This window comes from Poecilia formosa, unplaced genomic scaffold (assembly GCF_000485575.1).
Source record: "Poecilia formosa unplaced genomic scaffold, Poecilia_formosa-5.1.2 Scaffold211, whole genome shotgun sequence".
Taxonomy (NCBI): Eukaryota; Metazoa; Chordata; class Actinopteri; order Cyprinodontiformes; family Poeciliidae; genus Poecilia; species Poecilia formosa.
Window position 1 is genome coordinate 302,627 of NW_006800150.1, and position 22,513 is coordinate 325,139.

The following is a 22,513-nucleotide window of genomic DNA, read 5'->3' on the forward strand; positions in this document are numbered from 1 at the left end:
TCTTGAAACGACAACAAAAAAACGAGAAAAAAACCCCTAAAACCTGAATTAGCGCTTATGTTTAAAAACATTATTTCTCTTAGTTATTTGTTATATGTGATACACCAGCACAAGATAATGCACAATTGTAAAACAAAAGAAAAACGATGCAAGGTTGTCAACAAAGTGCCTTCAGGTTCGTCGTAATGTCACAAAATGTGAAATTGTTCAAAGTTTCTGAACATTATGTGATTATAAGCCACTGTTGTGGTTTTATTTATCCTAATGCAGGATGGAAAATCCCACTTAGACGATAACTGGGCGTGAATTACTAACTCAAATAAAATCTCATCCTCAAATTACGTAAGTCCAGATTGTCTCATGCGTTTCGTGGGCGCTTGTAAACACGGTGGATTTGAGCCGACAGCTCGCCCCTCCTCCTCCCCGTCTCCTGTAATGCGGCACACCAAATCTCCCAAATGACTGTCACCCTGTCAACCAAAAGAAAAACATTAATCCATCTTGCAAAGCCCGGCTTAAATTCTACAAATAAATCCCCCCGGGCCTGTTGGCTGCGCGTCCAGCTCCGCATGTTCTGAGCTGATTTACTCTCAGACTCCTTGGTTTTGTTAAATCACCTTCCGTCCATTTTGTGCGGAAATAAGTTGGAAGTGTTTGATCTGAAATCACAGATGGCAACAGAAGCTCAAAGCACTTTTGTTTTTTTGTTTTTCAGGTGAATGCTATCTCGTGTGCTGGAGGAGTGGACAACCTCATAGTGCTGGACCCTGAAAAGTACAAATCCCGCGTGTTCGCCGTGGCGTCGGCGGCGGACGTCAACATGGCCGGCCAGTACAAGTGGAAGGTCGGAGAGCTGGAGTTTGAGTCTCTGATGAGAATGCTGGATAATCTGGTGAGTCTATCGACTCGCCTGGCATCGGGCCGATTAAAACTTCACGTCGTCCTCTGCATCCGTTGGCGGAGGAAGAAGCTTTCCCATTGAGCGGCAGCGTCTCTGCTGACTCGGTCAAGAATTGTGGGAAGAATTGTACACCGATAGCAGCTTTCTGGCTGATCACAGCCATTTCTCTCCTTTATCCCTTTGACGCCGACATTTTCTGTAAGTCGTTGCTCTTGGCTCAGGAGGCCGAGACAGCGATGAGAACGGGGGGCGACAGCAGCGTCGTTGTTCTGCCTCTCCATCTCGTCAAGCTTCCAGCTGTGAGCGTGTCGAAGCATCTGTGCGGAAAGCAGGATGTTGCCGGAAAAAGTTCCCTGCCAGCTCAGCTGGGGCGATGAAGCCGAGTTGAAAGGTCAGCTCTGACGGCGGGGTGCAGATGAGAAGAAAAGCCGCGTGTGAAAAGTTGACGGAACAACAGCGGCGACACGACGGAGGGAGAGGAAATGGGAATGTGTGAAGGAAAAATGGAGAAATGAAGAGGGGCGAGGAGGAGGAAAGGGTGAAGATGCAGATGGGTGTGAGAGGAAATGGCTCTGAGTTTGTCCTCTGTGGCGTTTGAAACCCTGCAGCTACTTTGCTGTTTTGTTTTTGTTTTGTCGTCCGTCTGAGGTTACTTTCACGCAGCAGGAACAAGCAACCCGTATCCGGCTTGGTTTCCCTGTAGGGATGGGTTGGTCCAGGGTGCAGTTAGTTGTTCCCACCACATGGCCTCGTTGCAAACTGAAGGTTTTAGTTCATCTTCCCTTTCATCCTGTCATGGATGAAAGTTCGTGACAGACTAGCATGTAGTCGTCTTTTCTCTTTTCATAAAATCTGGACTTCACAAAACCAGCAGAACGTGGGTCCTCAAAGGCCGGCATCCTGCATGCTTTAGTTTTCTCCCTGTTGGTAGTAACAACCTTTTCAGCAGGTCAGTGTTCTTCTTAGGCCTTTAATGAGCCGTCATTTGATCCAGGTGCGTTAAACCAGGAAGTGAGGCCCTCGAGGACCCACTTTGGACACCACTGACATAAAAACTTTTAGCCCTTTCTCCCCGTTGTTTCCCAACCAGAAATTTCCTTTTGGAATATGTTGCCTTCTGAGGTTACATTGATGTAAATTTAAATTAAAAAAAAAACTTTAATATTGACTTGATGGAACGTTTACATTTATACTGAAAGTTTGTTATTGTTGCATTCATCTTCATTCTTTGTTTCGTTCTGATATTGTTGAAATGGTTTGTGCGGTAAGGTATTTTATTATCTCCTTATTGAAGCAGTTGAATTTTGTGTTTTAATTTAATGTTTTGTGATGTTTGAAAAGGATTTTTGTTTGGTGTGGATCCCAGGAGGAGGAACCTCTACTGCGGCAGAGCCTAGAAATGGAGAACCTTAAATAAACAAATACTAAACTGCAAATATTTCACTAATGACGTGACGTCCGAAGGCGACCGGTTGCTGCTGTATTTTTGCTTTGGGGTGTCGGAAGAAAGGGAGTCTGAGGCTGTGTTTTCTTTTCAGGGCTACAGAACGGGCTACGCCTACCGACACCCCATCGTTCGGGAGAAGCCGAGGCACAAGAGCGAAGTGGAGATCCCCGCCACAGTCACGGCCTTCACGTTCGAGGAGGACGGCGAGGCCCTGCGGCTGCCCTTCAAGTTCCTCCAGCAGCGGCAGCAGAGGGAGAAGACGCGCTGGCTCAACTCCCCCAACAGCTACACCAAGGTCAGCGTGGAGGCCGGAGAGGAGCGCTGCAGCAGCCGGACGACCACGGTGAGAACCGAAGCCGTCCCCGGCTCGTCTGCCTCAAACAACGCGATGCTAGAGCGCCATCTGGTGGCGCAGCGGCAAACAAGCAGCCTGATTTAGCTGCAGTCTCATCTACCTGTTTGCAGTGGATGAGGGCGGATGAAACGGGAACTCCGATCCGGATTGAAGACCCAAATCAGTTCGTCCCTCTAAACACAGACCCCAGCGAGGTGCAGCAGAAGAGGAACAAAGTGAGTCCAGTTGTTTATGTTGGCTGCTTTTCAAAGGCTTCTACAGTAAGCACTTAAAATGACCGACGTTAGGAGATAGTTTCTATAAACAAAACAAAAGTGTGTGTTGTGAGTCCAGAAGGAAAGGAAGGACTGTGTGACATTTTCACTCCTTTATTTTGAAGCAGTCGATTCAGTACAAAATGCAAACCGGACACCTGACGGGTTTCAAAAAAAAAAAATCACAGTCCTTCTAGAAACGGTAAGCGGGACGTCAAAAAGACGGACGTTTATGCAGCCGAAGGCTTTCGGAGACGGGCTGAGCTAAGCAGAGTTTACACGGCCGCAGCACACAGAGAGAACGACTCGGTACGGATGAGTAGAACGAACTAACCATGCAGAAATCTCATGGTACTTCAGTTCATGACGACTCTAGCGAGGTTTCCGTGGTCTTTGGAAAAGAATCCGTCTCAAACGATGCATCACGGGTCCTGTGTCGTCCTTTCCAGCAGGCGCTTTTCCACCATCCATCTTTTGTTTTACGCCCGACATTCTCAGAGCTTTTGTTCCTGAAAAGTCGATCTGATTCTCAGGGTTCCTGCACTTTTCCAAGCTTGAGTATCCAGAGCTGCCTGTCACTTCAGGGCTGTTCTAACATATAAAACCCTAAAGTTTTATATGCGAAGTTTAGGAAAAATTACTAGAAAAGAAAAGGAGGACACTTGTTGCATACTTGTGTATCAGATGTGCCATGCAGCCCACTGTGGGTAATGGCAACATAAACTTTGTCGTCCATCTTGGTTCCAGTGTTTTCCTATTTTGAAGACCAGCTCAGAGAACCGAGTCTGTTTTAACACAATCTAAACAACTTCAAAAAGTCAATTAGAAAACACAGTAGATTTCCATTATAGGAATCGTTTGGGGTGTTGATAGTTGTGGCTCTGATTGTTTCTATAAAAGTCGCATCATGTTTGTTTGTGTAGCACATTTAAGCAAAAAGGCAGTTCAAAGCACTTTAAAACAAAATCGTCACACAGTCAGTGGTTATGAAACGAGCAATAAGCATTACATTTTGTCAAAAAGTCAAAAATCATCAAAATCTTGGTAACATTTTGAAGACCCCACAATCAGAAAACATTTGTTCTATGACGTCGGCGTCAGTGAGTGAAACATCAATCAAACATATCGATTGATGTTTCACTCACGACTAATCAAAGGCAGCTCTGAACAAATGGGTTTCTGGCCTCGTTTTAAAGGAGCTCAGTGTTTCGGCAGCTTTGCAGTTTTCTGGACGTTTGCTCCAGATTTGTGGATCATAAACAAATGAAAACTTGTCATGAATATATGTGTATATATGTTTTTCTGAGTTTTGCTTCCAAACCCGACAGCGGCCTTGAACCCTTCGTCGTCCTGCTGACCTCTTGTCTGTCCCGTTCCAGATCCGAGAGCAGAACCGGTTAGACGTGATGACGTCAGGTCCGCGCTCTCAGCACCTCGCCGGCATTCCTGTCGATCAGCCGCGACGGGTGAGAAACGTCTTCCGGTTCATCACGGCTCCACTAACAGACTTTTGTGCAGCTCTGGGCACTTTGTGCCTTTTGACATGATTAGAAAAATGCATGTTGTCACAACAATATGTGACTTTGTTAGAGAGGCAGCAGTTCACCGCTGTGCTCTTTCCTTGAAGTATTGATTGATTGATGTCTCTCTTTTTTATTTGACATAAACAAACTACTAATAATAATTTAAAAACCGAGTCAGTTATGTGTATATTAACAAAACCAAAGCTGATGTTCTGATGTTGGAGGGACGATGTTTCCTTTCAGAGCTTCAGAGTAGGACCTTGTTTATTTTTAAGATTCAAGGTTGAGCTCATATTATTTGGATTTGTTACACACAGTAATAAATCATTACATCATCCAAATTGATGATGTAATGATTAGGGATTGCAGCTGATTAAAGCCCCCAAAATCAGTTGCAATATAACCAAGATTGAAAACATAAAAAATACAGAAATGTTGGTCTGCTTAAAAGTATTTCCAAATACTGTGGTTTATATGAGCCAATATTTTTATCAGGGCATTTTTTTCCATGAACTACTGCATCAGTGCTGCGTGACACACGGTTCTTCAGATCTTATGAATTTCCCCCCCGAGCTTTTGAATGGGCTTTGCTTTACAATCCTCCCGAGGCTGCAATTGGAAACTTCCAAACCACACTTTTTCCTTCTACTAAACTTTCCATTTGTGTGCTTGGGCACGTTACTCTGAAAGTCATCTTTGGCATCAATTGATGAGACGGGAGATAATGTTCAAATCCACAGTTTTCTCCAAGATTTGAGTATTTCCAAAATGGCCGCCACATAACATTTCTGTATTAAAAATCCCTTGCATTATATTCTAATCTACTTAGATTCACACACTCGAAGTTTCAAGTCTCCTTGCGAGTCTCTTGCCTTTTATCTATTATTCAATTTGGCCACTAGGGGGAGACAAGCATGTATGGAAAGCAGGATCCTCTCTAAAGCTTCATTCAAAAGTACAGCAATAACACAAAACACACACTTCAAAAGTCTCATCCCGACACGTCTGAGCTGATTCTTTGTGTTTTCTCCGTTGCTGTTTTGTCTCGAAGGATCCGGGGCAGATAGACGTGCCGGTAAATATTCTCAAGCATCGTGCTTGTTGGTTCCCCGTTTGCAGTGGGCTTTATTTCACCCCCACACATTTCATTTGATTTGGTTTTGTTTTGAAACGCCGCATGACGCTGTGCCTGGAGACCAAACTACTCTTTAATCGGTTTGCACCAGTTTTCCATTTATTTGGGACACGTCTCACGTGCTGTTAATTTATGGTGTCTTATTCGGAGCATGATGAGTGTTCTCGACTTGTTTATGCATCTAAATCTCAGCAGGAGTGCGTACTGTGACTTGTCATTTGTGTGTATGGGATTGACTGGAGGATATGTGTTGGATTATTAGACGTAATCTGATTTATTTTGGTTATAAATGGTGTTTGTGTCGACGCTCCTGTGCTCACCCTTTGCTCTCCCTGTCCTCCCCTCCTCCTCCTCCTCCTCCTCCTCCTCTTCCTCTTCAGCCATACGTGCCCACAGAGGAGGAGCAGATGGCTCCTCTTCCTCCCAACCCGTTCAGCGAGCTGTTGGAAAAGGAGCAGCACCACAAAAACGTGGAGAGACGGCAACTTGGCCTCAGCGGTACGACACACACTCTGTTTGATCAATGTTTAAACTCTCTCTATCTCTCTCTCGCTCTCACACACGCACACACACACGCACACACACACTCCTCCTGGTCAGTGGAAATCTGTGATGGTTCATCGTTCAGTAAAAGTATCGTCAGCCTCAAAAAAAACAAAAAAACAAACATGAGCTCAACAATCCGTATGCAACCTTCAAATTAAGAGCATTAAGAGAGAGATGAGTTTGAAGAAGAGAAGTCTGCTTCATGGTGGAAATGTCCCTTTAATGAACTCTGTGTGCAACATTAACAGAGTCCAAATGTTGCTTTTAAAATATTTTTTTATGTTTCTGATCAGACCAGAGGTTTTTTTTTTCTGCTTCTGAGGCTGAAAACTAAACTGAATGCCAACATTTAAAAAAATCTTACCAAGTATTTATTTTTATTTTTATTTTATTTTGTGGTGTTAATATCTTGGTACACCTTAAATAAGACAAAACTAACTTACAAGCAACTTTTCAACAACATATAGGAGCTTGTTTTAAGTCAATAATTCATGAATAATATTCATGAAGAAGTTCTGGTTCCACTGGCTATTTCACTTAAAACATGGAAAAAGTGTCTTGGTAAGATTTTGTGTTTTTGCAGTGAACCTTTTCCTTAAAGCCAGAAGAATTGTTATTTTACCCGACGCTGCAAAAACAACCCAAAAACCACTAGGAGGTTCTCTCCCACTGCAGCGCAGCGTCTTCATACATCTCTGAAACAAAAAGTGAAAAGTCCTGTTATATTTCTAGTTTGAATTTCTTTAACAGTATTTCTAGATTTTGAAACTAAATGTTCTTGTTTTTGATAAATACAAATCTATTGCAAAAAAACAACAAACACAAACAAACATCTGCTAGATGTCGGCATCTTCCAGATGAATGTTTAAAGTTTCAAGTGCATTTCTTTCAGCTCGTTTAAAATCCAATTATGTCAACCGCTTGTTGAGCGGCAGATCAGAGCAAAACATCTGGAGCAGCTTTCCAGTTGATGTTGAACCAAATCTGGATTAAACTCTCCACTTGCAGATTGATTCCTCTCATCTCGAGTCGGATTCGTTCCCTCCGATCCCCTCGCAGCTGGTGGTTCAAAACTCCATCCGTCTCCGGTCGGAGGCGCTGCGTCTCGTTAGCGGCGCCGTCAAACAAGCGGACGGCGTCAAAACTCGGGAGTTCACACCCGAAGACGTCGCTGCTTCCTTTAGCGCCGCTCGGAGTCGGTGCTAATCACATTATCTCTCTCTCTGTTTAGAAAGACAATCAGAAATCAGTAGTGAGCAGACAGCGGTGAAGGGGTTCACTCACGGCTCTGCAGAGCTCTGGGCTTGCTGGGCCACGTTTTGGATGCGGCTGTTTAATGCGGCCGTGTTTACGGGCCATGTGTTCACGCATGTGTGTGGTACGTGTCCAAATGTTCTGCGCCGTCGCGTGCATATGAAAGTGCCTGTGTGACAGGCCAGCGTGACTAAGACAGCAGACTGAACCGACAGCAGGTCTTCACACCCTCCACACAAGCGCAGCCCGTTGCTATGACACTGTTGCCCCCACAGCCCCATGAATCCCCGGTGACCCATCTGGATGCAAGCTGAAGTCCGTCTGGAGAGGCCCGAGACATGCTGCACACACACTCACGCACACACACTAATGTGCTCATATGTAATTGGTTGCAGGTTGAGTTCTGATCATCTCCTGTACGTTGTGGATGCTCATCGTTTGAAATCCAACAAAACTTGGTATAAAATATAAAAGTGCAGACCCATGCAGCTATGAAAAGTACTTTTTATGAGATTATTATTCATGGATGAGCTTCTCCAGATCTTGCTGAGACATTAGTCTTTTAATCCTGGAGATGTTCTTCAGGTGATAGAAGGCCGACTTTGTGATTGTCTTCATGTGGCTCTGAAAGTTCAGGTCAGAGTTCATCACTGCACCCAGATTTCAGGCCTGATTGCTGATTTCGGTCTGTAATAACTGAAGCTGGGTGACTCAGTGACTTTGTTTCTGTTCAGCCTGAGAAAATGATGGCACGTCCACACTTTGACTTGTTCTTACCGTCTGATCTGTGATTGGATGGTTTTCTGATTCACCAAGTGACATTTTAACATAGAGCTGCATACAAACTGCATGGATATGGTAGCTAATGTCATTTCTGGTTTGTAGCCAGAGCTGGTGGGACCACGTAGATTTTAAATTGGAGGGGTCCTAGGATTGGACCTTGGGGTACTCCACATTTGACTTCTGTCTGCAGCAATGAGAAGTTAAATATTGAAATAAAAAACAAGTCCTAATCCTGTCAGAAATATCCCTTCAAGCTAAGCCGATGCTTCAAATCTCCACATTGCTCATGTGAGCGCTTTCCACCTTCATGTCCCACATGGAGGAAACGGGATGAGACATTTGAACAACACCAGGCAGGTTGCTGCCCGTCCGCTCTGTAAAAGGTCGGTTCAGAGGAGCCGACCAGCACAGCGGCAGATGTCAGCTAAAAGTGGAGTCTGGAAGGTTGTCACTTACTCACACCTAACTCACGTTCGAGACTAATGAAGCTGCTAATCCCAGACTTGGCTTTGAACTAAGAAACTTGTCAAAGCTGCACCACTAATGTTGTTCACTGGGAAACCTCTGTGACGGTCTGCTAGTTTTAAAAAATATATATATATAAAACTGCCATTTGTGAGAAAATGTAACGTTTATTTTATGTCATGATGACATCGGTGTCCTCGCAGACCCACTGACTAACATGAGCATTTCGAAGGAGACAGTCGAGGAGATAAGTACGTTCATTCTGTGCTAGGAAAAAAAACCTCCCTATCATTAAAATCTCTTAACAAAAACAAAAAGAAAACAAATTAAAATAAATTACAAAGGCTTCTTTTAAGTTCTACAGTAACTTGATCAGATTGTTTGGGAAGTTGTAGTTTGTGTTTTTTGTTTTAGGAAGTTATGCTGTGTGACGTATTACATGTCACAGGCTCCTTTTTCAGTAGCTCATTGTTGAAATGGGTATGAAATAAGTCGGAAAATGGTACAAAAACACTTGAACTTGCCTGCATTTATGGATGAAAACCTAGATTTATCTTTCCACTGTAGTCAGCAGGGCGGTGAGGGAGGTAGAAAACAATCTGCAAGGTTCAATAACCCAGAAAGTCTGCATAATAACCATTACACTTACTCTAGTATCTTTATCAGTTATTTGTAATGCATGCCAGGAAAAAAAAAAAAGCCTTTTCTGTCCTACCAACACAAATGTAACTTTGAGATTTCCAAGCGCTACTGGAATCACACACATCGATCAGTTGAGGCTGTGATTGGACTTTTGGACAAATTCAGACGCGTCTAGCTTGAAATAAAAAAAAACCCAAAATGAACCTAATCCTCTGTTGTTCTGCGTGGTGGAGAGTATGTCATGCTCTGTGCCGCTTTATCTTTTAAGAGAATTGGGATTCTTGTTAGATTGCTCGTTATCATGAACCACCATGTTGAACTCACCACGTCTGCGGAGCCACAGGTTATTTCCAGGCCTTTTTAACGGCTTTACGTGAGGATCAAAGTTGACGCTTAGGTTTTGTAGTGTCGTAAAAGCGTCACCATGGGGGAGAGCGGTAGCTGCTTCTCGTGGTCAGCGAGCCGCCGCTCGGAGCATCTGCCTCCTCACCGGGATATTGAGTCCTAGCCTGTTGCAAAGTGAGCTGAGCCACCCAGAGAAAGAGAGCCTGATGATCAGCAGACAAGGATTTTCTTTTTCAAGTTTTGTGGGAAACCAGCTGTGCATGGCCTGATTCTAACATGTGTCTGTGTGTGTTGTCGCTAATCTCTTCCTCCCCTCCCTCTCAAATCCCTCCAACCTCTCATCCCACTCACTCCCTCTGTCGTCCCTCTGCTTTAACTCACCCACCCCCACTCCGACGCCGCGCTGCAATCCTCTCACCCGTTCCTCGCCGACCCACCTCCCTGCAGATGGCGAGCACGAGCTAACCTCCGACGACGGCTCCACGCTCTCTCAGTCTCTGTCTGTCACCCAGTCTCCGCAAAGCACTCCGGCTAAAGAAGGTATCGCTCACACAGAGGAAGACTGGCTGCACTGCTGTCTGTCTCTTAAGTCGGATGCTTGCTAACATTGGAGCATGCCTCACAGATTTGAGTTTGCTTTTTCTCATTTGTTTTAACTTGATTGTGAATTAACCATTTTCGAACAAGCCAAAGCTTTTAAGATGAAGTTGTTTGATGTTTTGTCCTAGTCAACATATTTTTTTTTACTTCCAGATTTAAATACATATATATAAACAAAAAATTAAATTCTAAAGTATTTTCTTTCATCAAGTTATGAGCACTTTTAATTCACTTGGGTGCAACATGAAACATTGTGAAACTGGGCCTTTTAATTGGAAAATCCATCATGCTAGCAGATTTGACTTGTTTTTAAAAGCTTTCATTGTGAATATCTGTCATTAGAAAGTTGGTGATCAAATTATGACTTGTGCACATGTTAGGTAGTGTATTATTTTATAAATGAGTCATATTCCAGGTGAATGGTTGGATCGTGAAATATAATTTTTTAGGTTATGGTAAAGAGTTTTGATTTATGCCATTTAAAGTAAGCCAACTAGAAATCCTCTCTCCCAATCTGATACCATGTAAAACCTGTAGAATATATATATAATTTATGTGCTTAAATATTCTCACAATTAAAGTTTGTGAAGGTAAGTATGCATATTAACTTTCCATGTTGATATGATGCATTGATAATGTAGCATATAGCATGTTTTTTGGCTAAAGCAGGTTACAAAAAAACCTGTTTACAGAAATGTTTTCATCCACATAGAAACACCAAGAAAGGCCCAGAAAGCTTTTTACTCCCCCTGACCTGTAAGTGGGGCGCTAAGCAAGTGTCTGCACAAGGTTAGCCGTGAACACAAGAAACAAGAATGGCAAACGACAACGCTTTCGTAGAACCTCAACTCCTGGAGAACCTTTAATGAGGTTCTGCTGAAGCAGCGTCAGAATAACAAACAAGTAATCTGGCATTGTTGATCGCTGCAGCAGCCAGTGCAGTCTTTTTGGTTTGGATTGCCTTTATTTTCTTAGCAAAATCACTATTAGGATGCTGAGTTGTGTCTTTAGTGATGTTAGAAAAAATATCTGATATTAACCTTCGATATCAGACTTGCTTCATCCGAAATATTTCGTAAAAACAGAAGAAATCCGTATGGATCGCTGCATCTCGGTTAACAGCATACCAAGCTGTCTGCGTCCTTTGAATAATTCACTGTTCGACAAAAGCAGCTCTAAGCAAACAGGTAAATAATTAAAGTTAATATTCCATAGTGTGTTTATTTCAGCTGAAAACGAGCATAAAGTGTCCTCAATAAAGCGAGTAACTCACCTTAGGGACAAACTCCTTTTTTTCTCTCTCTCTCTGTCTTCCGCTGGTTTAAAATATCACAAGCCCTCCCAGTCGAGTCAAATAAATACTCCGGGATGACAAGGCGACATGATTTGCCGTATTGACCTACAGTATTTTCTCCTTTAGCGCGATGCTTCTCACATCTGACACTTGAAACTGGTTAATGCACCTCAAAGAGACACAGAGATCACACTCGACCCATTAGCGCTCGTAAATAACGGCACGCGGGGATCGAGTTCCTGTCGACTTCCTCCCGGCGCAAACACGAGAAAGCCCCACCCAATAGCGATTAACCCAGTGACATCGCCCCAACTCACGTATTCTGACGCCACGGCTACGGGGTCAGACGAAACCAGGTCACCGCTCCTTTAAGTTGGCCTGTTGTTCTCAGGTGTGAACGCACAGGTAGGTCCATGTGAGCAGCGTTACGTGAACCGCTGCTAATGCGAGCGGGGTTCATGACACTGTTTTTGTTAAATTGAGAAGGAGGGCAAACTCTCTGGGCTATGAGGTCACCGGATTTTATTAATTATTTTCACATGCTGTAAATTGCGAAATATGAGAAGCACGATGAGAGGAAGAGGGAAGTTGAGCGCGGTTTGAAGGGGAATTAACGTGTTTGGTAAATCCAGTCGTCTGGGAGGAAAACATCCGCACAGTAACATGGTTTGTGTCATGAGCTGATGCTCTGTGCAGCCAGTCTTGAGAAGATGTGGGACAACGGCCGTCAGACCGTCAGTTCCCAAAACCACACACAAAAAAAATAAACTTGTAAAAGCGCACACGGGGTCAGTGCGATGCTGCTGGACCATGCACAGAGTAACAAGCTCGTTGGATCTCATCGTAAAAAAAATAAGAAGTGATTAGTCTATGGCATGTTTTTCCTAATTTGACGCTAGCTTCACGCTGCCTTCCTCTCTTCCCTCCAGAGAACCACACGGGCCTGATGAACGGCAAGGGCAACCACGACGACGAGCTCTCCAAGCGCGTCAGTCAGCTGACCACCAGCGTGGAGAGCGTGGAGATCACCGTGCGCCCCGGCGAGAAGATCGAGGAGCCGCTGTCCCCCGAGAGCTCCCCCTCCAAGTCGCCCAACACCAAGAAGAAGAAGAAGTTCCGCACGCCGTCGTTCCTGAAGAAAAACAAAAAAAAAGAGAAGACGGAAGCCTGAGAGAGGCGAGCGGGTGAAGTCGGGAAGAGCGCGCCCGCGGAAAGAGGGTGTCGAATTCCTCCCTTCCCCTCCCTTTATTTTCTTGTCAGTCTGTTTCTGTTTTTTTTTTTGTTTGTTTTTAATTATATTTGATTTTTTTTTTAAACAAGAGGTTTTATGTACAAAAGGCAGAGGAAAGATTTAACAAGAAAAAAAAAAAAACAGCGGTTTGGGATTTTTATGAAAATGTCATTTTGCAAAGAAAGAATATTTGTGAGATTTTGGGGTAGGTGGGTGTGCGGGCCCACCGATTAAAGCTGCAGCAGATGGGAGCGATATAAATAATGAAAAAAAAAGAAAAGGGCAGGCGTGGGTGTGTCTACGTACCTGATATCTCATGCAGTACTCTAACTCGGCTCCTTGGAAGCGTCACTTGTAGATCCTGAGTAACTGGCTCCTCTCCCCCCTTGTTTCTAACCTCGGCTCAATACTAAACTGGAAGCCTCTTTGTCCTTCGCGTATTCCTTAATATTCCACCTCATGTTTTGTCTTGCTTTGTCTGCACAGAAAACATAAAAATTTAACATCACACTGGAAAACTAGTTTTGGGGGAATAAAGGCAGTCGGAGGATTTGAGCTGATGTATTTGCTGTGGCTCCCAAATTAGTCTTGGTGACTTCTTTCTCCAAAGGAGGATTGTGGTTTCTAGATACGGTTAAAGGTCGTCAGAGTAGATGGAGAGGATGAATTCTGGCTGCTTCTAACTGCATTATCTCATATTTATGTAGCATTTTCATATGGCGTCCTCTTCATCTCTCTCCACTGTTGTTTTTGTTTGCCAAGATGACTGGGAGAAAATCTTGTTTTAGTAAAAAAACGCTGTTTGTTTCACAAAAAGTGATCTTCTTTTTTCTTCTATTTTTTGTATTGAATGCAGCTTTACGTCCGTCAGCCCCAACTTGCACTAGACTTGGGCCAGTTACCAGCTTCAGTCTTATACAGGTGCATCTCAATTCATTATTATAAGATCATGTATTTCAGTAACTGAAACTACACCTGGCTGTCACAACAGCACATTTTTCTGGATAATAAATTGTCCCAGGAATGATTGCGATAAATGATAATATTGTCATTTTGAGATCATTTACAAGTGATGTGTGCGAGTGTGCTCTCTCAGACTAATAAAAGTTAATTTTGTTCAGAACACTCCATACTGGACCTGGAGGATATTTTAAATAGCCAAAATAAAACGCAACAACCAAAAACGGAAACAAACATTCTGATAATTATTACCTAAGACTAATAAAAAAAACATTTTGAAACAGAAATGCGTGATTTTCAATCTGACCAACGAGCTTCAGAAAGCATATTCTGATTAACTGAACATGACTGAAATCTTTTTTTTTTTACAAATTTATATTTGAAATCCCTGTCAAGGGTTGCACTTCAGTAATTAAATATCCAGCTAATGCATCTAAAGTTTCCATCTTTAAAAATAATTCCCTGAATTTTGCAACGCTGATGTAACGCCTCCCAGACTTTTCAACCCTAACAAACGTAATTTTGGCCTTTCTCTTCAACTAGACACACTCTGCTGATATAACTTTTGCATTTACATTGATCTAAACATACATTCAGTCCAGGTGCTAAAACTAAAGGAGGCGCCCCCTATCAGTCGTTGTAGGTACTGCAGGGGTTTACAAACCACTACAAAACCTAGCAGGTGTTAATTCCTCACATTTCATTTGGTCTTCTTCTCAAAATGACAGACTGGTACAGCTAACATAACTGTAATAATGTTATATGATGTGTCAAATAATTGTTGCTTTTTTTAAAATTCGAAATGGTATCAATTATGTTACAGATTTTTGAGTAAATACCATGAGACTGTGCTGTTTTCACTGTTGTGTAGTTAAAATCTCACACTGCTGAGTGCTGACACACTTCTGAACTCGAGTCCCGGCGTAGCGCCTGTTTTAGCGAGAGCCGGATATCCTGGCTAGCGTCGTAATCCCGAGGAACATTCAGTTACTACTTAAAACAATAATGTTAAAACTGGATATGCTGGCAGTCGACTTGCAAATTTGAGCTTTTGTTTTGTTGTAGTGAAGCACTTTTCTTGCAGAATGTAATGTGGGGGTATTTTTGTTTCTGTTCTTGTTTTGTTCTTTCACCGGCGAAGGAGATTATGAAGTATTCGGTAGAATTCGCGCAAGTGGCAAGCAAGGAATGGTGTTTGAGAAAAGTCAGGGCCAAGAAAGTGAGCGGAAAGAAAAGAGAGGGATAATCTCGGGTGAAATAAAAAAAAAAGGTTTTGATCGGATCCCGTTCGTGTCTTTTGTTGTTGTTCAGAACCGATCGGCCCCAGGCGCGTTGCTCTGTAATGTTGTTGTTAAACAGATACTTTCTTGATCCGTTTCTGAGTTTACCCTTGTCTGCGCAATCTTATTCGAAGTCCAATCAAAGGTCCTGTAATAGCTGTGCACCGACAGCAGGTGGCGACATTATCAATAATAAATGCATCAAAATGGAAAAGAAAGCTTCCCCGGTTTATTGTGGATGCTTACATTATTTTACTCTCAATTTAAAAACAAATTATTTCACAAAGACCTCCAATGTCACATTTATTAAGTCCCTGGCACATCGTTGTTGGTTTTCTAGCTGTAGGGGTCACGTCAGGGCTTTGTGGTGTCCACAGTCCTCCCTCCACCGTGTGGCGCTGTAGGGGCCAGTGTTCTTTGGGTCACAGACCTCTCCCTTCGTCCTCCAAGCAAGAGTGATGTCTCCCTGGCCAAAGAGCTGTAGCTTTGTCCAGTCTGACCAGAGGACACACTTCTTTCAGACTACTTATTTTCTTTCTTGCTTTCGTTACGTTTACGTGAGCCGTACCGTCTTCTGCTCCTTTGAATCCATTAACGATTCTTGACACTTAAAAATGCCGCTTTATCAGCGTCGACAACTCTTTTTCTCAAATCTAAACTTTTGTTTTGTCTCTTTGTTGGCGTTAAGCCTTTCTCAAGTGGCAGCTTCAACGCTTTCTAAAGTCTCTATACTCTGTGTAAACCGAGATAAATTTCTTAGGGATACACTGATGTGAAAATGTAGGCTGACATTGATATCCGATGCTATTGTAGCCAAAACCTGATATTCACCGATATATCGTATGTATATATTTTCCTACTCCGTTTGAAAGTGACCACACAGTCTACGTCGCCTCTCTGCTTCAGTTAAACATCCCATAATCCTGTGCTGCATCACTACGACATGACCAGCTCCATCAAAAACACTCACACAAACGGCAACAAGATGGAAATAAATATCAGTTAGTAATATCTGCTCAGGTTTCCTAATCGGACCGGTACCGGTGTTGAAGCCGATGTTCCGTTCATCCCTAGTTTTGACTTGATTTACTGGCTAAATAAGAAAGTGAGTTCTTTAGGTGGCAATTAAAAAGTTGTGTAATGAGCTGGTAAGTTTTGTTTTGCTTTCTGAAATGCTTGAAATCGAGTGGAAACACAAAATGATGTAAACTTTGAAAGGTAGTTTGGAAAAATGCTAATCTGAAGCTGCCCTACTCTCTTCAAAAAAGCACTCAGGAAATATTTAACTAAAACTAAAATTTCCCAAGGAAATAGTCCCGGTTTACACTCAGTCTTTTTGTCTATTTTCTTTTCTTTCAATTTTCTCTTAATCTCCACTTTTAAAGGATTTCCAAAAAAAAAACAAAAAAAATCAGTTTTTGTTACCTGCAAGCGGAGTGGAAAATCTCAGTTTTCCAAAAAAAATCATCTAGGCTGTGTCTGGAAGGGGCCTGAGAAACGGGAGCCTGGTGTGTTGGTGTGTTTTTCTTAAAGCCATACTGTATTTTTTTTCTTTTCCAGCTTTATTAAGACAAAGGTTATGATTCTCATCTGCCTGCTCAGGCTTCACGGTTCCTCTCTGCGAGACATTTACAAAATCCCCGGCGACTGCACTCACTCTCCTCAGGCCTCCAAAATCTCCCAGCTCATAACCACATACTTGATTTGTCCTAATTTCCTCTAAGAACTGGAACAGGACATGATGGATGCTTTTATTTTCATTTGATCCCACTCTGAGCCCAGTTATGCGTTTCTCAAAACGATCTCACTTCAACAGTCAGATGACCCTCGGCTGAACTCTGCTCAGCCCAAACCGGTGATGTCTTGCTGCGCTCCCCCCTTTTCTCTCCCATCCCCCCGTCGCCAATTAAATAAATGTACCAATATCCCAGCTAGCAATGTGAAGTATTGGATTTGGAGGGTGGGAGCGTCTTTAGCTGCGTTAAATGCCGGCTTCCTGGGCTCTGGCAGAGGGTGGGTGTGGGGTGGAGTCGCGCAACTGGAAGGTGGAAGGAAGCGAGGCGTGGCGTTGGAACTGGAGTTCATGTGTTGTAGCTAGAAGACAGGAGTGGACAAGCTGAAACTAACGCACCATGTTTTTTTATTTTTTATTTTTTTATCATTTGGATTGTCTTTTTTTTCTTCCTCCTTCCGTAACATCTCTCCTTTTGAAAATGTCTTTTTTTCCCCTCCATCCTCCATTTGTACCAGAGTACTCTATCTTTCCTTTTAGTTTGCAGAGAGCTTCAGGCCTCCTAAGTATTTCATGAGCTGATCCTGCTCTCAGATGAACTGAATGTGCATTTCATTCATTCTTTCTTTTTTTTTTCTCCTCTTGTGTTTTTAACAGTTTGCACCTTGCTTTACTAATGCCTCTCTATCCATTTTTTTGTTTTTCTGTCAGAAAGAAAAAGAATGCATTTTTTCTTTTTTTTGTTTTTGCTTTTTTTTTTTGCTTTGGCATGTCAGAATGAGCCAAGCTACTTTGTGACCTGTGAAAATCCTATATAAATGGTTATCTAATGGAGTTGCTTTTAGATGTGTTGCTAATCTGTGTAAATTCACAAATAAAAACTGTATTTTAAGAAAAGGAAGCTCATTCATTTTTTTCCATGTTTTGTGCATCTCCCACCCACTTTCATTCACGTTGAGTTCGGCATCCATCGTCATGCTCCTGTTTGGTTTGCCATCTTGATAACTTTTAGGTCACAGCCTCACCAGCAGATCCAGAGCAAGAACAGACGATGAATGAACATTTAAACCGTTGCCTTTTAAACCTTTACGTACGGCGTTGGCATTAAATTGTATAAGATTTGTGCGATTAGACCCACTTTTAAAACTCTATCTGTCTTTACAGTTTGGAAGAAAAAGTGTAAAAAAAAAATTAATTAATTAACTAGAGAGAAGATATTTCAAAATTTCTGCTAAGCAGCAGCAAATTTCTACCTTATCTCTGATTTGTTTGTAGCTTAAATCTCTTGTGTTCAGTTGCTTTTTTTTTTTACATTTTGACTCATTAAGGGCTACTTACTGACCCACAGGTACTGAGGTTTGGTCATGAAGTATTGGTCCGTTCAGCTGGCACACCAAGTGACTATTTTTACACAAAAGGGCAGCATTTTTTTCCATAAAGAAAAATAGAAGTTGCACACAGGTAGAGAAGGACGAAAAGAATCGATGTGGATCAGTGCTACAGATTTTCACATTGTAGCACCGTTGGCTTCTACAGGAAGTTAGAAAAGTTAAACTGTAAAACTTACATGGGATCTTTTTATAATCTGTTTTTTTTTTCAGTGTAGCAGCAGATCTTTATCTTGCGTAACTGAACCACTGAACTTTTTAGATTTACAGATGACAAATTTTATATAATTTAGGTTCTATGTGATTTTTCAACACAAGGTAGCTCTTTATTCTTAAAAACAAAAGGGCTAGGTACTTTTCAAAACCTTTTACTTATAAAAATTAGAAAACTACAGTGTCCACATGTACTCTTAACACCTTTACTCTGATACCTCAGTAAATGGTTGGAAAATGGACGGAGCTGAAAACAGGACGAACCTGGAAGAAACCCTGCAGTGACGGCAACCAGAGTACTTCTAAAATCCAGGTTCAGATCAAAGCCTACGGACTAGTCAAAGTCCAGACCTAAGACTGATTGTAAAATTGTGGCAACACTTGAACATTTCATTTTACAGATGCCCCCCATTAAATCTGACTGAGCCCTAGTTATTTTTTTAAAGGACACTGGCCAAACAGTCTAGTCGAGATATTTTTCAAGTTGGTAGAAACAAATAATAAAAAGTTCACAAATACAAATGTACACCACTGTTTATATATTTCCATTTTTAATAACCTTAAAATCATGTATCTCTTTGCTCTTTGCTGCCACTTTTTATTCCCTACCTTGTGTTGAGCTATCACAACAACAACAAAAAAAACAATAAAACACAGTGAATCTTTTAGCTTTAATGTGAAAAAACTCAAACGGTATGAATATGTAAAGCAACAATTTGCGTGTTTGCCCTTTTATTAACGATGCCGTTTATGAAGCTTTCATGTCAGTGATTCATAGCCTCCACAATAAAAGCTCCTCCAGCCGTGAGTCACTGGTACCAGCGTTCATGTCGTCGTCGCTCTGCTGTTGACCTACGCGCAGAATGCATCGTTAGCTAAACTTTAATATGTCCAGCAGTGGAGTCAAAGTAACACCAGGAAGCTAATCTCAAAGTAACACCAGGAAGCTAATCTAACAGCTGTGATGTTACTCCGCTCTCTGGCTCACGTTGGACAGAAAGTCAACACATACTGTAAAAACAGAGCGATAATCTTTAGAGATCAGATTATCTGAGTCATTTCCAAAGCCAGAGCAACCCAACGCCTAGCAGAGCCGGAGCCACATTTACATGCTGTAGCCTTTGCTTTAGCAGTTGTTTGAAGAACCCGTCAAAACGTAAGGAGAAAAAATACACTTATAATTTTTTATTTTATCTTTTTTCTGTTGACATGACCTAGAAAACGTCCACATAACAAAGGTTCTCCCTGTGTGTGCTGCATTGAAGCCTGACACGTTCCTGGAAACTGCAGATGTGGCGTTTCCAAGAACCCCCCTTTCTGTCAGCCCAGGAAGGGGCTGGGTGCCACGCCTTCCTCAACTGTACTCATTTCCAGGGAATGCCAAGAACTTTGAAAGATCCATGCAAAGATATTTTTGATCTTAATGGACTCGGTTATGAACTTCATCATTAAAACGGCAGTGGCGAACGAGTGGGGTGGAGGGAAACCGTGGTCATTTACAATAACCTTGGTGTCCAAAAAGCATAACCCTAGTCTTGTGTGTTTGCTGTAGCAGTTTGAGTGATTTGTGTGCTTTTCTCCTTCTTTGCAGAGAGGTACTGACGAGACGTGTCTGTGCAGTGACTTTTAAATGCGTGTGAAATTGGTGGAGTTGCTCCTTAAAGACTCGAAAGCCGTCTAAGGACTTGCCTGCTTCCAGTTCCTTTACCTACAGCTGCATCCTCTGGTATTACTAGGCATCTTGTGTCTTCTGTACACTGCAGAATCCAGGCTTTCAAGCGACAGAAGGCCTTTTAAAAGCCTTTGTGCCTTCCACCTCACCCCTCCTCCCCCATACTTCTTATGCTGTAAGATTAACTTAAAAATATGCAACAAAAAGGGAGGGGAAAATAACATCTCGACAGTTTGCTCGATGCTGATGTTTAAATGGGTATTTAAAGTTGGTGTATGTGGTGCTGTTTGCACAATTTATGCTTCACAAATGTAGTTGTTTTTTGTGGTAAATGAGGAATCATTTCCTGGGAGTCTGATTTTATTTAGACTGTTAGAAATCAAACGATTCATTCCCCTCTGGGATCATGCCAGTCACGTGGGCTGCAGTCGATTCCCATTGGACAAAATAAATTGCTATGCCTGCTTTGTTTGGCACTTTAACGAATACTTTTGATGTTTAAATGTTTACAAAGACTAAAGGTTTATCAACATAAGCTGAGATTAACCCGAGCACTTTAAACGGATATTTAAACCACATGAACATTTTTGTTGTGTACATGTCAAAACAAACTGATTGCGTCCCATTTTTTTCCTCCCCCTTTGTCTAATCGCATTTATGTTTTAAATACAGCTAGTTTATCGATACAAACTCTATAATCTTCTCTCAGCATAAGTGAATGTGATATCTGCATACTGCACTTTATATGCCTAATGTTATACAATAAAACTGTATGAACTATTCTAGGACTGAGCATTTTGTTTGACATGAAATGCAGAGAACTGCAGTTTGGAGTTCAGATCAAGTCAAAGATGTTAAGGACATTCACTGCAATTTACAAACACTCCTGTAAAAAATATTATCTGCTCTATTTCATCCTTGTTTTTGTTTTTTTTACAAAGGGGTGAAGAGGAGTTTCTCTCCAGACTGTGGCGTGCTGCGGGTGTCAAAACAATAAATCCACAAATGTCCAGATGGATGCGCTCCGAGGGGAGTGTTGAAACCGTGATACACACTCTCTGATACACACACACACGCACACACACACACACACTCTCTCTTCACTTCACCCCCACCCTGACACCCCGGCCAAGCAACCCACGACTCCGATCCTCACACTTCCCCAAAGGCGGCAGAGATGCCCAGATGCCACTGGGATGAATTACAGAATGATAACATAAGGGGTCAGTTAGGTCTGAGGACAAATACTCACCTCCTCCCCTACCCCACTGCGGGACCACCCACACACACACACACACACGCAAATATGCAAAGTCATAAAACCGCTGCAAACATGAGGCCGTGTATAAACACCCTCGTTCCAAGTCAGACCACATGGTCATCTGGGAATCTGGAGAATCTCTCTCCTGTAGTTGGTCAAGGACGCGCACCGCTACGTCCTTCTCTCCGAGACGTCATCTGTCTTTGTCGTACTGAAACTGAAAAGATTGTTTGGCTGCTGCTTGGCTTCGCTGTCTTCGTAGTAGTGACAACCTAAACCGGAAGCAAATCAGTGAGCAGTAGAGTCGTAGAGTTTAGATTTACGGCCCAAGCCTGAAACGAAACTCACTCCAGGTCGGCCCAGAATTATTAGCTTGATGATCTGGTCGGCTCAAGCTTCTGTGGAGCGTTTGATAAGTCTGCAATTCTCGTTTTGCAGCAGCAGTGGAGACGGGATCCTTTCAGTCACACGTCCCAGAAAGATTTGCACCCGACTCACCCTTCATTCACAGCGAGCGACAAGATGGAGCCGGAAGATGTTAAACAAAAGCTAAAAACGGGAGATGTTACACTGCTTTCTTAAGAGGTGGTCAAAAAAAAAAAAAAAAGCAGTACAATTGTATTTAAAATACAATTTGGAACTCAGGCCTTCGTCCATCACAGGACAACCATGTATCCACACACTCGGTTTAGAAAGATCAAATAATCTAACATTCCTGCTATTGGACTCTGGGATGAAGCCAGAGTACCTGGAAAGAAGCACACATGCACAGGGGGAACGTGCAAACTCCGTGCAGGAAGAGTCCAGCTATAAAGCAGCACCTTCCTTTAATTTCCGCTTGATTTATTTTCAACATCAAGAGATCTGTGTCACAAATTTGGTAATTGATTGGGAAGAATAAGTGACAAAGATTGCATTTAGCCACCGTTTCATTTGTTCCCCCGGCTATCGACTGCCAGCTAAAGGTTATATATAGTCCACCCTGTTATCTTCTCCTGCTATCGTACACTGAGATCCTCTCCCAGCTGGAAATCCAATCCTCCACCAGAGATCAATAGCATCCTATTTCCTTTGCACTAGTCAATGATTCAATAGTAGCATGAAATGGACTTCGGCTCGGTTTTTAGTAAAATTCAGCACATACTCGATACTAAGCACAGTCTGACCTCTGCATGTATTGACGAGTGTCAGAGCCACGGCCTCACCCTGACCTGATCGTTTTGTTGGTCTTG

General features: G+C 42.5%; 1 protein-coding gene and 1 long non-coding RNA gene across 8 annotated transcripts in view; one reads left to right on the plus strand and one right to left on the minus strand.

Moving 5' to 3' along the window:
- add3a (adducin 3 (gamma) a) overlaps window positions 1-13,952 on the plus strand; it is a 108,259-nt gene extending 94,307 nt beyond the window's left edge. For 4 of the 7 annotated variants that reach the window (XM_007567608.2, XM_007567610.2, XM_007567611.2 and 1 more), the window contains 8 exons: window positions 716-892; window positions 2,440-2,691; window positions 2,814-2,918; window positions 4,337-4,423; window positions 5,532-5,555; window positions 5,996-6,113; window positions 10,098-10,190; window positions 12,474-13,952. In XM_007567608.2, coding sequence (XP_007567670.1) covers window positions 716-892; window positions 2,440-2,691; window positions 2,814-2,918; window positions 4,337-4,423; window positions 5,532-5,555; window positions 5,996-6,113; window positions 10,098-10,190; window positions 12,474-12,715 — 1,098 coding nt within the window. In that variant the 3' untranslated portion in view covers window positions 12,716-13,952. The remainder of the gene's footprint in view (window positions 1-715; window positions 893-2,439; window positions 2,692-2,813; window positions 2,919-4,336; window positions 4,424-5,531; window positions 5,556-5,995; window positions 6,114-10,097; window positions 10,191-12,473) is intronic. The other 3 variants (XM_016679428.1, XM_016679427.1, XM_016679429.1) reach the window with 3 other exon arrangements.
- On the minus strand, window positions 12,827-21,127 carry LOC107838091 (uncharacterized). Its single transcript, XR_001664156.1, has 2 exons — window positions 18,303-21,127; window positions 12,827-16,307 (listed from the first exon to the last, which is right to left on the minus strand). It is a non-coding gene; the product is annotated as an uncharacterized LOC107838091 (long non-coding RNA).
- Between the last annotated feature and the right edge of the window lie 1,386 nt (window positions 21,128-22,513).